Source organism: Otolemur garnettii, unplaced genomic scaffold (genome assembly GCF_000181295.1).
Source record: "Otolemur garnettii isolate 467f Iridium unplaced genomic scaffold, OtoGar3 scaffold00058, whole genome shotgun sequence".
Taxonomy (NCBI): Eukaryota; Metazoa; Chordata; class Mammalia; order Primates; family Galagidae; genus Otolemur; species Otolemur garnettii.
In genome coordinates this window covers 9,105,103-9,122,086 of record NW_003852453.1, presented here as the reverse complement: position 1 = coordinate 9,122,086, position 16,984 = coordinate 9,105,103, and the positions used below count along the sequence as shown (strand labels likewise).

Here is a 16,984-nt window from a genome sequence, read left to right as displayed (position 1 = left end):
CCAGTCTTCATTTTCTAAAACATTTGTTTGTACTATAGCATAGCAGAGATCAAATTCTTAAAACTTATCTCATTTTTAAAATAATCTTATCTAATTAAAAAAAATGCTCCAGTCTCTAAAATCTAATAGCAGGCAAACTTCACAGCACTATGAAGCTGATAAAAGAATACTAGAGTTCAGTGGGTGTGAGAGCTCACACCTGTAATCCTAGCTACCTGGGAGACTGAGGCAGGAAGAGACTGCTTGAGGTCACGAGTTTAAGAGCAGCCTAAGCAAGAGTAAGACCTTGTCTCTACAAGAAAGCAGAGAGGAGGGGAGTGGAGGCGGAGGGGAAGGAATATAAGGGGACAGGACAAGGAGAGGGGAGGAGAAAACAAAAGAAAAAGAAAAGACTAACCAGGTGCTGGTACATGCCTGTAGTCCCAGCTGCTAGAGGCTGAGGCATAAGAATTGCTTGAGCCCAGGAGTGTGAGCTTGCAGGGAGCAATGACGACATCACTGCACTCTAGCCTAGGCCAAAGAGTGAGACCCTTTCTCAAAAAAATAAAATAAAATAAAAAACAATGCTAGAGTGAGCATGGACTGGGAAAAGGGGAAGGGAAAGTGGCAAAAGGTGGTTTTAAACCCTCAATTCTGGAGAATGAACACTGTACCGTCAAGGACACCTGGGTTCTGGGAGGGTCACATCACTCCCTGGCCTTGGGGTCTAGAGCAGAGTACTTTCTCTTAGAACCTCAGGTTCCCACACCTCAAATAAAAGGCCTAAGAGGCTCAGCTCTGATCTCCAGCTATCACTGGTATTAAAAGCGATTCAACAGTTCACTGATCTTCACAGATGCTGGTGGCGGGCCAACCCAATCCCTACCTCTCAAACTTTTATTCCCTTGTCACCTTTCAGGCGGCAAACAGAATTAAAAATATCCAATAACTGCATGCTGTTTAACAACTGGACCCTGGGAAAGTGGACTTGATATGTAGTATTTGCTGGTTTCTGTGGTGTAAATACTCCTACCATGGCAAATTTCAAGCTATCTTCAAGGTGACCATCAACGAGATTGCAAATTTCTGGGAAATTTAACAATAGGGCCTCTTGTGTTGGCCCTAAGTGCCCTTTCCCAGCCTCTACTACAGCCAGGAAGGAAGCATCCTGGTGGTAGCTAGTGAGATGAAAAACCAAGTCTGCTAGTGTATCTGGGGGACAGCTTCTGCTTGTCCTGATTTTTTTTTTTTGGAGGGGTGGTGAACCTTGAATGCAAATGTGATGTCTAGAGTGACTATAGAGGATTGCCTGAGCTCATGGGTTCGAGACCAGCCTGAGCAAGATTGAGACACTTAGTCTTGTGACCCTAAAGCAAGCAGACATGCCACAGGCGGTGGTGTACAGAGGGTGAGGTTTTGGGTCTCTGATGGCACTGCTGAGCAGCTGAATGAAGGTTCATACTCTCTAACCTGCAGATTTCTTGGTAGGTGAGAAAAATAAACCCCTATTCAAGCCACTTGAGCTCAAGCTTTTCATTACTCACAGTTGAAAGCATTCTCACCTCAAATACAGAATTAATAAGGTATAATAATAACAGCTATACTTACTGTGTACTTACTATGTGCCAAGCAATATCTGAAAGTCCATATATTAATTCTGTAACTCAATGAAATAGGTACTTTTATTGTGTCTATTTTACATCTGAAGACACAGAGGCACAGAGAAAGAAGGAATTTGCCTGAGCCCACTCCACAGGGAGCAGGGGAGCCCTGGCTTCAGTCCAGGCTGGCACCACACTTTGCACTCCTTGCCACTGCTCTACTGCATGCCCAGGATCACGTCCTAAGGACAGTTATCACACAACACTAGAGAGTGGTAGTGAGAAATCCTAACTCCACTCCTCACTAGCAAAGTGACCTTGAGCACACTGCTTCTTTAAAGCCTCAGTTTCTTTAGTTGTAAAACGGAGGTAATAATGGTAACTGATCCCCTAGGTTTGGAATGAAGATTAAATGAGGCAAAAAACAGTACTTACAGCCTTGCCGTGAGGACTAGGTGGAAAGAGCTTAGCACAGTACCCCCACGCAGCCAATAAAATAGACACTATTACTTTAGAACAAAAGATAAACCACCATAACGAACACAGGAACGAATCCTATGATGAATAACAATGGAGAAATATGGACCCTACAGAAATATGACCTAAAATATTTTACTTTGTGCTCTCTGGAAAGTCTCATCTCATTTTTCTACAATGAAGACACATTCCTTATTTGAACGGAAGCCACCGCCAGAGCACTTTCTACTTCTGAACTAATTCTGAGTGTTCCTGGCAATGCTGTCTTAAAGGCTGCTCTATAAGATGGCCCTTTCTGAAAAAGAACTATCTGAAAACTGGAGATCCCACTTTCCAAAGAACAGAGCACTCGTGCTGGGCCCAGTGGCTCATGCCTGTAATCCTAACACTCTGGGAGGCCAAGGCAGGTGGATTGCCTGAGCTCACGGGTTTAAGACCAGCCTAAGCAAGAGTGAGACTCTGTCTTTAAAAATCGCCCAGCCTTGTGGTGGACACCTGTAGTCGCAGCTACACAGGAGGCTGAAGCAAGAGGATGGCTTGAGCCGAAGAGTTTGAGATTGTTGTGAGCTATGATGATGCTACGGCACTTTACGGAGGGTGACAAATTGAAACTGTCTCAAAAAAAAAAAATGATTCTCTCAATTGATGTAGAAAAAGTTTTTGGTAATATCCAGCATCCTTTCATGATCAGAAGACTTAAGAAAATAGGCTTAGAAGGGTCATTTCTTAAACTGAGAGAGGCCATCTATAGCAAACCCACAGCCAACATCATATTGAATGGAATAAAATTGAAAACATTTCCACTCAGATCGGAACTAGACAAGGATGTCCATTGTCTCCACTGCTACTCAACACAGTAATGGAAGTCTTACCCATTGTAATCAGGAAAGAGAAAGCAATCGAGGATATCCAAATGGGGTCAGAGGAGATCAAACTCTCACTCTTCACAGATGATATGATCTTATACCTGGAGAACTCCAGGGACACAACTATAAAACTCTTAGAAGTGATCAAGGCATACAGCAGCATCTCAGGATACAAAATCAATACTTACAAATAAGTAACTTTTATACATACCAACAACAGTCAAGATGAAAAAATAGTCATGGACTCTACTCCTTTTACAGTAGTGCCAAACAAGATGAAATATTTGGGAATTTATCTAACAAAGGATGTGAAAGATCTTTACAAAGAGAACTATGAAACTCTGAGAAAGGAAATAGCTAAAGATGTTAACAAATGGAAAACCATACCATGCTCATGGCTGGGAAGAATCAACATTGTTAAAATGTCCGTACTACCCAAAGCAATATACAAATTTAATGCAATTCCTATTAAAGCACCACTGTCATACTTTAAAGATTTGGAAAAAACAGTACTTCGTTTTATACAGAATCAGAAAAAACCTTAAATAGCCAAGGCATTGTTCAGAAATAAAAACAAAGCAGGAGGAATCACACTACCAGACTTCAGGCTATACTATAAATCTACAGTGATCAAAACAGCATGGTACTGGCACAAAAATAGAGAGGTAGATGTATGGAACAGAATAGAGAACCAAAAGATGAACCCAGCTACCTATCGTCATCTGATCTTTGATAAGCCTATCAAAAACATAAATTGGGGGAAAGATTCATTGTTTAACAAATGGTGCTGAGTGAATTGGCTGGCAACATGAAGAAGACTGAAACTGGATCCACACCTTTCACCATTAACAAAAATTGATTCTCACTGGATAAAAGATTTAAATGTAAGACATGAAACTATAAAGATACTAGAAGAGAATGCAGGGAAAACACTTGAAGAAATTGGCCTGGGAGAATATTTTATGAAGAGGATCCCCCGGCAATTGAAGCAACACCAAAAATACATTATTGGGATCTAGTCAAACTAAACAGCTTCTGCACAGCCAAGAACACAGTAAGTAAAGCAAGCAGACAGCCCTTAGAATGGGAGAAGATATTTGCAGGTTATGTTTCTGACAAAGGTTTGATAACTAGAATTCACAGAGAATTCAAACTAATATAAAAAGACCAAGTGATCCCATTTCATTGTGGGCAAGAGACTTGAACAGAAGCTTCTCTGAGGAAGACAGGTGGACGGCCTACAAACACGTGAAAAAATGCTCATCATCTTTAATCATCAGAGAAATGCAAATCAGAACCACTTGAGATATTTTCTAATTCCAGTAAGAGTAGCCCACATAACAAAATCCCAAAACTACAGATGTTGGCGTGGATATGGAGAGAATGCAACACTTCTGCACTGCTGGTGGGAATGCAAGCTAATATGTTCCTTTTAGAAAGAAGTTAGGAGAACGCTCAGGGAACTAAAAGTAGACCTGCCTTTCAATCCTGCAATTCCTCTACTAGGTATATATCCAGATGACCAAAAATCATTTTACAACAAATATATTTGCACAAGAATGTTTACTGCAGCCAATTCATAATTGCCAAGTCATGGAAGCAGCTCAAGTGCCCATCAACCCATGGATGGATTAACAAATTGTGATACACACAGACACATACACCATGGAATATTTTGGAGTCATAAAAAAGATGGAGACTTGACCTTTTTTATGTTTACATGGATGGAGCTGGAACATATTCTTCTTAGTAAAGTATCTCAAGAATGGAAGAAAAAGTATCCAATGTATTCAATACTATTACAAAACCAATACATAATCACCCACACTTTCATATGAATAATAAAACACAACTATAGCCTAGAATGAAGGAGGAAAGAGGAAGGCAAGGGGAGAGGGGTGGCCAGGTGCGGGACCTCACCTATTATGCATATTGCAAGGGTACATGTCAAAAAGTAGACCATAGGTAGTGCCCGTAGCTCAGTGGGTAGGGTGCCAGCCACCTACACCAAGCTGGCGGGTTCAAACCTGGCCTGGGCCTGCTAAACAACAATGACAACTACAACAAAAAAATAGCCAGGCGTTGTGGCAGGTGCCTGTAGTACTTGGGAGACTGAGGCAAGAGAATTACTTAAGCCTAGGAGTTTAAGGTTGCTGTGAGCTGTGATGCCATAGCACTCTACCAAGGGTGACATAGTGACACTGTCTCCGGAAAAAAAAAAGTAGAGTATAAATGTCTTAACACACAATTAAGTTAAGCGAGGTGAAGGCTATGTTAACCAGTTTGATGTAAGCATTCCAAATTGTATATTAAATCAGCACATTGTACCCCATAAATGCAGTAATGTACACAGTTATGATTTAATTAAAAAAAGAAAAAAGAACAAAGCACTAGGACTGTTAATTCCAGTAACAGAGTTGAAGGGGAATAAACAGGGGAGTGAAAATGAGAATAGCACAGAAGCATTTCTTCAAGGACACAGTAGTTTCAGCTAAATACACATGAACAGCCTTGAGAAATATTTTCCAGTACTAAAAGCCTAATTTTTAAAACAATCCATTTAAAAAGTAGGTGGTTTTCAGCCTTCAAATTTCCATTTAAATTAATTTTGCCTAATGCTCTTGTTTTCAAAGCACCTCTCCTTCAGTTGCCCTTGGCCACGCCACTGTTTCCCACACATGCGGTCAATTATCTACCAACAGGATTCATGCAGGCACACTCCCCAGCAGAGGAAGCAGCAAATGCTCCGCTGGAATTCCACAGCCCAGGGCTGCCGGAGGGCAGGAAAGCAGGTGCCGGTATGCTGTCTGGGAGCAACACTCCAAATGGGTTTCTCTGCACTAGCTTGACTGAGCCATAGCAGGGATAAAAGGACAGGAAGACAGAACAGACAGCAACAGGGAGATGGAGACTGGACAGGCAGGGAAGACAGCAGGGTAAGGCCAGAGAGGAAAACAAGGGGCTCACCCAGGAGTCTGGAGACAAGAGAAGAAACAAAAGCCTCTGGGAGCAGAGGCAGAGAAGGGTCTTGTCAGAGCAGACAGTATTCCCCAAATCGCCATTCGGGGACAGACAGATGGGGCTGGAGAGTGGCAGGAGGGAACTGTAAACTTTTATTAAGCACCTACTATTGTACGATGTGTATCCAGAGATGCATGAAACTCTTTCACCGGCTCGGCGCCTGTGGCTCAAGCAGCTAAGGCACCAGCCACATACACCCAAGGTGGCAGGTTCGAATCCCCAGGCTGGACCCACCAAACAACAATGATGGCTGCAACCAAAAAATGGCCAGGCGTTGTGGCAGGCACCTGTAGTCCCAGCTACCTGGGAGGCTGAGGCAGGAGACTCGCTTGAGCCCAGGAGTTGGAGGTTTCTGTGAGCTGTAATGCCACGGCACTCTACCCAGGGGGACAGCTTGAGGCTCTGTCTCAAAAAAAAAACAACAAAAAAAAACTCTTTCACCATGGGGTACACATTACGGAGGGGAAAAGGAAAGGAATGTGATTCGCACTCCTAGCTAGTCAAGTACAAAATGAGTACAGAGAAAAAAGAAAATATAGTGACTGTCTCGACAGTCACTGCAGTGACACTACCGAGGGAGGAGAATTTAATTTCGAAGTCACATGTTTTGCCTTATGCAAGGAAAATGGAACCCAAATGATTAATTTATAATAGTTGACTATGAAAACCCAATGCTATACAGAAAACCACCAACTGGGGACCAGAAGACCTGGGTCCTAAATGTAAACCAACTAATTACTTACTGTGCGACTATGAATAAAACAAAAATAATACTTGAGCCACTCATAGGATAGAACATTATTACAGCCAGCATGGTGGCTCATGCCTGTAATTCTAGCACTCTGGGAGGCCAAGATGGGTGGACTGCTTGAGCTCAAGAGTTGGAGACCAGCCTGAGCAAATAGAAAAATAAGCAAGATGTCATGGTGGGTGCTTGTATCCCCTGCTACTCAGGAGACTGAGGCAAGAGGATTGCTGAAGCCCAAGAGTTTGAGGTTGCTATGAGCTACTCTGTCTTACACACACACAAAAGGAACACTGTTACAGCCACTAAAATATAACAGAGATCTACATGTACTAAACAGAAAAAGCTCCAAAGTAAAAAATCAAACACGACTTAAAACTAAATTAGACTCTAATATTTAAAATAATGCCTTTTATAGTTGATAATTGGGAAGAGCTGTATCCATGAACAAAATGCACATAAGTATCAGAGTATCTGAAAGGAACTGGAAGGGTGTGCAAGATTGGCAAAGGTTATTTTGGGGGAGGGGATGGAGGCGGCAACAGAGTTTTCCCAAGATACATTCTTCTACCATCAGAAGAGTGCACCGATCAGAAGATGGCCCTCTATAATACATCATGATGATAAAATGAAGGGCCTGTGAGTTGGGGTTTAAAAAAAATCCTTTTGAAAGAGCAGAGCACTTTCTTTTTTTTTTTTTTTGAGACGGAGCTTCAAGCTATCCCCCTGGGTAGAGTGCCATGGCATCACAGCTCACAGCAACCTCCAACTACTGGGCTCAAGCGAGTCTCCTGCCTCCGCCTCCCAAGTAGCTGGGACCACAGGCGCCCGCCACAACGCCTGGCCATTCTTTTTTTTTTTTTGGTTGCAGCCATCTTTGTTGTTTGGCGGGTCGTGGGTGGGGTTTCGATCCCCCCCCCTTTGGGGTATTGGGCTGGTGCCTTAGCCCCTTGAGCCACAGGCGCCGTCTCAAAAAAAAAAAAAAAGCTTTGGACCTCTGTTTATATTAACGTATCCAAATTTGAACTTATCTTCCTTGAAATGTAAGCCCAGCTCAAAATGATCTGAACAAAGCCTTCTCCCTACCTAGTGACTCTAAAGAGTCCAACAACTTTATTCCTCACAATAAAGTACCCATAAAAAGAATTTTATTTATTTATTTATTCATTCATTAATTTAATTTATTTATTTAGAGGCAGAGTCTCACTCTGTTCCCTGGGTAGAGTGCTATGGCATCAGCCTCGCTCACAACAAACTCCTGGCTTCAAGCAATCCTCCTGCCACAGCCTCCAGAGTAGCTGGGACTATCGGCACCTGCCACAACATTCAGCTAATTTTTCGTAGAGATGATGCCTTGCTCTTGCTCAGGCCGGTCTCCAATTCTTGAGCTCAAGCTATGGCCTCTTAAGAGTGCTAGGATTACAGGTGTGAACCACTGCACCCAGCCGAAAAGAACATTTTAGATACCAAGTCATACTTCTTTATTGCTTTGGTTTATTCCCAAAGATTTTTTTCATTGCTAGCAATACTTTATAAATCAAGGAAACTATCTAAAAAGGGACAGATCCATATTAAAATGGTAAAAGGAAACTTAATAATGCCTATCTTGCCAAATACTAACAGCCACATAAATAATGCTAGGATATACTGAATTTGTACTCTATGCTAGGCCCTGGGCTAGGCGGTTTACCATATTCTATATTCCTTACCACATGTCTTCAGAAAAGGCATTTCATAAAAAGAACACTCGGGCTTGAGAACCCAAGGCCTGCTGAATTCCACACCGCCTTTCACACTACGTGGTCTCCTAACAAGCATGGGCAAGGTACCCGTCCAAGTAGGAGGAGTTAATAGCACCTTTCCATCATTTTGAAGGAAATTATATGGAAAAAAGCCTATAGAAGCACATGGTTCCACATATCCACTAGAATGGTTAAACTGAAACAAAACAAAACAAAACAGAAAGCACCAAGTGTGGCAAGAATAGGGAACAAATGGAATTCTCACATATTGCTAGTGGAAGATATACTGATACAACCATTTTGGAAAGCACTTTGGTGGTATCCACTAATGCTGAAGATACGCATACCCTCTGACCCAGAAATTCCCCTCTCAGGTGTACCCAACAGAGATGTAAACATTATGTTCACCAAAAGATATATGCAAGAATGTTCACAATAGCACTATTCATAAAAGCTAAGAACTAGACACTACTCAAATGTCCATCAGAATTAGAATGGATAAACAAACTGCAGTTTGTTCAGCCATGAGAATAAAAGGCTTACAACTACATGCAACAATACAAATAATGTTATAAAAGAAATAAAAGTACATATTATATGATTCTGTTGACATAAAGTTCACAGGCAAAATTAATCTACAATACTATCAGTCAAAACAATGTTTCCCTTGTTGGTGGAAGGTGGTGACCAGATAGGCGCACAACGGGGACTGCCGGGGCTGGTAACGTCTATTTCCTAATCTGGGTGTGTCCCATTTGTGATAATCTACTGAGTCATATACTCATGATTTGTGCACTTCTCTGTATATAGATGATATACTTCAGGATAACAGTTTAAAACAACAAACAACAAATCTGTAAGGCTTCACAAAAGGGCAATTCCCTGAATAATGAAGAGAGGCTGTTGGTATCACTTGCCAACATTTACAGCAAAGCTATCCTCTCCACTAGGTGTCTAGCTCCCTTCAAAGGGGACTTGAGGTCAGGGAAGAAGAGTCTACTAAATGGACTATTCTATTTTTAAGAGAAGAGCAATCAAGAGAGAACATCTCATTAGCAATTTATAATTACTTCCAAATCCCAATACAGAACACAACCTATTAACACCATTTAAAAAAACTGAAGTTTATAAAACCATGAGTCATTCTAGTTATTTGCCCAGATTCACAAAGAAGGCTGGGCAGAGTCTTATAAATTAGTTCTTTTTTTTTTTTTTTTTTTTACCAAAGACACTGCTTTGTGCATCTGAAGTCCTTGAGTCTAAGAAATATGGGACAGGGTCTTTAATGAGCAATTTTCCAAGACAAATGACTTGGTATCTATTTGGGGAATAATTTAATAGAAAAACTGGTATTTAAATCAGAAGCAAATTTGTAGATACAAGATGTGCCAAAGTTACCCTGCAGATAGATACCAAACTGCCAATCCATGGCCTAGACCAGTGGTTCTCAACCTTCCTAATGCTGTGACCCTTTAATACAGTTCTTCATGATGTGGTGACCCCCAACCATAAAATTTTTTTGTTGCTACTTCATAACTGTAATTTTGCTACTGTTATGCATCATAATGTAAATGTCTGATATGCAGGATGTATTTAGGTGACCCCTGTGAAAGGATCGTTCAACCCCCAAAGGGGTCACAACCCACAGGTTGAGAACTGCTGGCCTAGACTTTAATAGATGGCTGGGTTAGATGCTAACAGTCCTGGTACTCGGCAGCAGACCACATGTCTCTCTGAGTCCAAGAGGCAAAAAGAATGCTAGCTACTCATGAAAGAAATTCTGGGAAAAAGACTTACCAGGAAGAACTAGTAACACTACCTAAAATCATCTATCACTGTGATTTTTATAACATTGTAATTTTTAATCTCTATCTCCAAATTGTATAAGACTATTTTTTAAAAGACAACAGCAAGGGAAGGCCATTAGGGGGCAGGGGCTTCACATTATCATTAATCTTCCCCAATAATATTATTTCATCAGTGAAGACCCTGATGCTCTACAGGTTAAATAACTTGAACAGTCTCAGAACTAGTCACTGCTGATTTGGAAAAGCTAGAATGTGAAGCCCAGGGCTATCTTTTCTTGACAGCAGAATGCTGAATGTGTGGCAAGTCCTGGCTCGCCTGGCACAAAGGCAGGAATCACTGATCAAACAAGACACTTCTTCCTGCTGATCCAAGACAGAGCCTCAAAATCCCTCTCAGGAAAATCTCCAGGATGCATTTAGGGGAAAACAAAGATACAGAACAGAGCACACAGTAAGCTAACTTTGTGTAAGAAGGAGCAGGTGTTAAGTATAGTTTGAAGAAACACTGGAAATATACACAAGAATGTAGTGATAGCGATTACCTACGGAGAAGGTTATCGGGAAGGGGGGAAGGGAATGGGATATTTGGGAACAGGGTGTTTTAGTTCTTGAATCATGCCTTTATTTCTTCAATTTTAAAAAGAGAAAATTCTCAACTTAGAACTATTGCTGATCAGAACACTGGCAATTCAGATGAATGTTATTAATACCCAATCCAAAATCACAGTAACACATATCCCTGATATTTCAGTTAGCTACAGCCACATGATTTCAGCCCATATTTCTAGAGCATCTATTATGTTCCAGACTCTTCTAGGTACCACAGACACAGGAATAAACCAAACATAAATCCTTACCTTCATGGACCTTACATCCTATTGTGAGAAACAGACAATATAAAAACATAAAACACGTACTATGGCCCGTGGCAGGAAGTGCCAAAAGGAGAAAGGTAGCAAGAAAAAGTGACACAGGAAGTATTATTGGAGAAAGGGTTGGTTGGGGTTTTAGGGCTTTGGAGGGCTTCCTGAGATGGCACTGGGTAAGGGAGACAGCCATCAAGCTCTTTTGGGGAAGAGCATTCTAAGCAGAAGCAGAGGACCTGAGGCAGGAAAGCCTACAGGTTTGTTCAAGGAAACTGCAGCAGCAAAAGCAATGGAGAGAGTAGCAGCAGATGACCTTGGAAAGGCAACAAGACCAGGTCATGTAAGGACTCAAAATCATGGTGAAGACTTTGGTCTTTACTACGAGTGGGATGGGCATCACCGGAAGGTTCCAAGCAGAGGAGTGACACAACCTAACCTGTGTTCTAGTAATGCTGCTCTGGCTTTGTGCTGAGAGGAGACTGTAGCAGGGTACAAGGGCAAACGCAGGGAGACTAGTATGGTCGGCAGCCTCAGTAATCCTCATCTCTTAGTACGTAGCCCTTGTACAGTAATTCTCTCCCCTGAGCGCCGGCTGGATTTAGTTACTCACTTCCAACCAGCAGAGGTAATAGGATATTACTTTGAAGATTAAGTTATGGAAAAACTGTGGTTTCTGTCTGGGGGGCTCTTTAGTTCTCCCTTGGACCCCATCCTCTTGCACTTGGGGAAGCAAGCTACCATGCTGTGTGCAACAGAATGGGGAGGCCATTTGACACCCCCCGCCCCCAAAAACAAAACAACCAAACAACGTTTCCAGCTAGGAGCTGAAGAGAACCGAAAGCTTGTCAACAGCCACACAAATGTCCTTGGGAGCGGATTCTTTTCCTATCAAGCCTTGAGATGACTGTAATCTCAACCAACACCTTGATTGTAGCCCCTGGAGACCCTGAGACAGAAATACCCAGCTAAGTTAAATGCTGTTTTCAACATCTGAGATTCAGAGTCATTTGTTACAGAGCGGTAATGACTAAAACAGTAAGTTAAGAGGACAGTTTAATAACAAGAGCAAGAGGCAGCGGTGGTTTGGACTAGTGTTAAAAAAGGAGGTTAGTGAGAAATGGGTGGATTCTGGGTATATTTTAAGGTAGGGTTAAGTGGATTTGTTAACATGTGAGAGAGGCTGGGTGTGAGATGGGTGAGAAGAAGAGGACGAGAACAAAAATGAATCCAAATCTGAGGTTTTTTAGTATGAGCAAGTGAAAAACTGGAATTGCCATTTATAAAGACGGGGAACTCTGTGAGAAGAGAAGGCGGATTAGGCAGGAGTTGCTATCATGACTCAATTCTGGACATACTTAGCCTAAGACGGCTCTAAGACATACAAGTGGAGCCAAGAAGGCAAGTAGGTAAATGGGTCTGGGGTTCAAGGCTATAGATATAAATTTGAGAGTCTTTGGCATATAGACAGTGTTTAAAGCCACAAGCCCAGATGAAATTACCAGGGCAATGACTCAAAGAAAAATTAAGACGTCAAGGACTGAGTCCCGGGACACAAACATATAGAGGACAGACAGAGTCTGAGGAAAACTCAGCAAAGGAGCTGAGCAGAAGCAGCCAGACGTGCTGGAGGAAACCCAGGCAAATGCGGCATCCTGGAAGCCAAGTGAAGAAATTGTTTCAAGGGGGAGATAGTGATCAACTGTGCCAAAAACACTAGTCAAGTAGACAAACATACTCTGACTTCACATTTTTATTGGGTGGTTTATCTTTTAGATTCAACCTACCTCACTTTCTTGGGTAAAGTCAAGGGCATCTTCTCCTGATGCCAGCAGTGTGTGTAGAATTCGCTGTTTCACTTGTTCCCACTCGACCAGCATTGACTCTCGATGGTACTCCTCAGCCATACCAAAGGTCTGCCAGAAAGGAACAGGGAGCAAAAGGTTCCTTTAAAGCCCAACAAAAACTCAAAATCCTCCAGATCTACCATTTATCCATAAGTAGGGCAAAAACTATCTACTTTAAAAATTAACCTCAAAGAATTTACTGACAGTTATTTGCACAATACCCTATTTCATTGATTCTAAGATATTAACAAAAACTTTTCACATTTTAATAACTGTGGTAAACTACACATAAAATTTACCAACATAACGATTTTTAAATGCACTGATCAGTGGTGTTTGTTAAGTACATAAATATTTACATTGTTATGCAACCATCGCTACTATCCATCTCCAGAATTCATCTTGCAAAATGGTAACGCTATACTCATTTAAGAATAATTACCCCCTTCCCTCTCTCTTCAGGCCCTGGCAATCATCAATCTACATTCTGGGTCCCTGAATTTGACTACTCTGGATACCTCTCGTAAGTGAATCATACAGTATTTGTCTTTTTTTTTTTTTTTTTTGAGACAGAGCCTCAAGCTGTCCCCCTGGGTAGAGTGCCGTGGCATTACAGCTCACAGCAACCTCCAACTCCTGGGCTCAAGCGAGTCTCCTGCCTCCGCCTCCCAAGTAGCTGGGACCACAGGCGCCCGCCACAACGCCCGGCCATTTTTTGGTTGCAGCCGTCATTGTTGTCTGGCGGGTCCGGGCTGGGGATTCGAACCCGCCACCCTGGGTGTACGTGGCTGGCGCCCCAGCCGGTTGAGCTATAGGCGCCGAGCCAGTATTTGTCTTTTTATAACTAGTTTATTTCACTCAGCATAATGTCTTCAAGGTTTATCCAAGTTGTACCATGTGTCAGAATCTCTTTCCTTTTTAAGGGTGAAAATATTCCATTGTATGTACATACCATATTTTCCCTACCGATTCATTCACTGACAGACTCCTGAGTTGCCTCCACTTTTTGGCTATTGTGGGTAACACTGCTATAAACATGGGTGTACAAATATCTCTTCAAGTACCTGCTTTCAATTCTTCTAGGTATATACTCAGAAGTGAAATTGCTAGGATCATCTGACAAAAATATTTTTAATTTTCTGAAGAACTTCCATCCTGCTTTCATAAAGACTGCAACATTTTACATTCCTACCAATAATACACAAGGGTTTCAATTTTTCTACATTCTCATCAACAAACGATTATTTTCCAGGGCTTTTTCTTTTTTTGATAGCAGCGGTCCTAATGGGGGTGAAGTGGTATCTCACTGTGGTTTTGTTTCCTTTTTTTTAGACATTAAGCATCTTTTCATGCATGTGCTTATTAAGATGGACATCTTTTTAAAACTTCTGAAATTTACATGCTATCATATTACAATTGATAGCATGTCATAGTACTATTTTTTCTTTGTAGTGCATAAAATGATTATAAAAATCAATGGTATCAAGATTTAATAAGCATCCGAGATAAGAAAAGACAAAGATGAAAGATTCTCCCAATGATTTTATTTTTGTAAGAAATCCCAACATTCACAGGAAAAAAAAAAAAAAACCTTCTGGATTTAAGTTTCCTGGTCTACTCAGAATCACTGAAGTCTGGCAAACCTCACTAGATTCATCAGACCTACTAGTAGTTGCCAAAACAAAGGCATTCAGACAGAAAGGGATAAAGAAGGGACAGGGGAGAAGGGAAAAAGGGAAGATGATGACAAAAAATTTCAAGGAGAAAATTAAAACAACTTACAGAAACATAATGAATTATGACCATTCTCAGCCTATTATTCTTTATTTGGCAGACCAGCTTTTCCCATCAGCTTAAGCCCACTTTACAATCAGACTGGCATCTAATTAGGCAGCACACAGGGAAGGAGAATTAGGAATGCCTGCCTTTGGGGAACTGTTAGAAAATCACATATATTCTTTCTACAAACGGGATGTTTGGCTTAGAGCAGTATTTACTAAAATGTAAAAGGGGGGCTGGTGGGGTGACTCATGCTTGTAATCCTAGCCTGTATTCTTAGCACTTGGGGAGGCTGAGACAGAAGGATCCCTTGAGCTCTAGTGAGACCGGCCTGAGCAAGAGGCAGACCCCATCTTTACTAAAAAATGGAAAATATAGCCAGGTGTGGTGGCAGGCCTGTGGTCCCAGCTACTTGGGAGGGTACAAGACTAAGGCAAAAGGATTGCTTGGATCTAGGAGTCTGAGTTTGTGGTGAGCTAGGGTGACACCACGGCTTTCTAGCTTGGGCAACAAAGTGGGATTCTGTCTCAAAAATGTGAAAAGGAGATGGACACCAGACACAAACACACACACAACTGGAAAGAAGGTTGGCACACTGGACCCCTTTCTACTATGTATTCTGAAGACACAGGAGAAATGACAATCATAAACTTTAAAATAATCTTCCACCTGGTTTTCTTTTCACTCACAGGCAGAATGGACCATTCTAGATAGTTGACCTGAGTTGAAAAATACCTAGAGGAAAATCTTTCCCTCTTGTTCCCAACAGTAAACTTAATCATGAAAGCTTTACATTTTGAATAGTGCTATGGTTCCAGTCATCATTAGTGTGATAAGAAGCATCAAATAAACATAATAAATGGCCCAACACTAAATTTCTCTTCCCTTGACTACATCACCTCCAGCTTATCTTAATTACATCAGAGGTAATGGAACATCCAATTTGTCGGCTAATTAGGGATGATCAGCCACGAATTTGCCTATTCCTTTTATACCCACATTTGAACCACAGAATTAAATGCAAAGAATGCTAACTAGAGAACCAATGAGAGAGAATCAATAGAGCTACTACTGAGGAGAGGGCAGTTGAAGGTCTGAGGCGAAGGGGAATAGGGACAAAAGTAAAGAAACCCAAGGGAAGAGGAGATAAACCGTAAAGGTGGGGAGAGATCTAAAACTTAAAAGGCAAGACGAACCACAGAAAATGACAAAAGAGTGGAGAAACTATTATGAGTCCAACCTGAATCTTTCAAGTTATTGTTATGTGAGGAGAATAATTCTCTTTGAACACAGTTAAGAAAAACAGACGGGGAGAGAACTGGGCAAGTGCAGTAAGAACAGGTGCGGAGCACTCCAACTCCATTTCCGCGAAGGGAAGAGGGCAATATGCTTTGACTTCTCACCACTTTATTACTGAGCTGTTGCCGGCATTTAGAAACACTGCATATGTTCTGATAATGTTGTTCTGTTTTTGCTGGGATGTACCAAATGGGAAAAGATAGGACACATTTGTGGGTTTGTAGCTTGTTTTCTTGGCATTTCAGCAGGACCTTGGCAAGTTATTCAAACATGAAATTGCCACCAAAATGCCAGAAAGCCATTCACCTTTTGTTTGAAAATGATCCTTGCTCAGTGGCAGCCTGCTGGTGTCCAGACAGGTCAAAGGTCTCCCCTAGGTTGGCTCCCGATGCTGGAGCACCTCCCTCACAAACACATATATACAAATTTTGCGCTGTGGTATGTCACCTAAATGTTTTGGCTGGCTGCACATTTAGTCTCAGTATGCCACAATGTTCAGAGACTGCCAATTCCACAAACACATTCTGTGGGGTAAATGGATTAATAAGGCTTGGGAGCATTCAACAATCCTAATTTAATTTCACTGGTCCTTTACAGCAGGAAAATCAATGTTGGTAAGAAACTCATAGAGTAAACAACAACAAAAAAACCCCAAACCACTGTTATTTTATATTTCCAAATCTGAATCAAGTGAATTTGCATATTTCTAGGAGTACTATTGCCAACAACATGATTAATGAAATTGGGGGGAATTTTATTCTGATAATTAAACATATCAGCCATTTAAAGGAGGCCTTGGGAACACTGTCTTATAAATTAAAGCTGGCAAGCTTCTCTGCAGCCCCAGCTCACATGCTCCCTTTGAGACATGCGCACCTTCACAGGACATTTTAATAAGGCACAATGAAAGGCAAGATTTTTTTATTTATTATTTTTTAATTACACAAATGATACTTA

The 16,984-nt window shown here is 41.5% G+C and overlaps 1 protein-coding gene across 2 annotated transcripts in view; it reads right to left on the bottom strand.

Moving 5' to 3' along the window:
• Nucleotides 1-16,984, bottom strand: part of NUP93 (nucleoporin 93) — a 114,317-nt gene that overhangs the window by 26,232 nt on the left and 71,101 nt on the right. For both annotated transcript variants that reach the window (XM_003792557.2, XM_023514741.1), the window contains one exon: nucleotides 12,890-13,018. In XM_003792557.2, coding sequence (XP_003792605.1) covers nucleotides 12,890-13,018 — 129 coding nt within the window. The remainder of the gene's footprint in view (nucleotides 1-12,889; nucleotides 13,019-16,984) is intronic.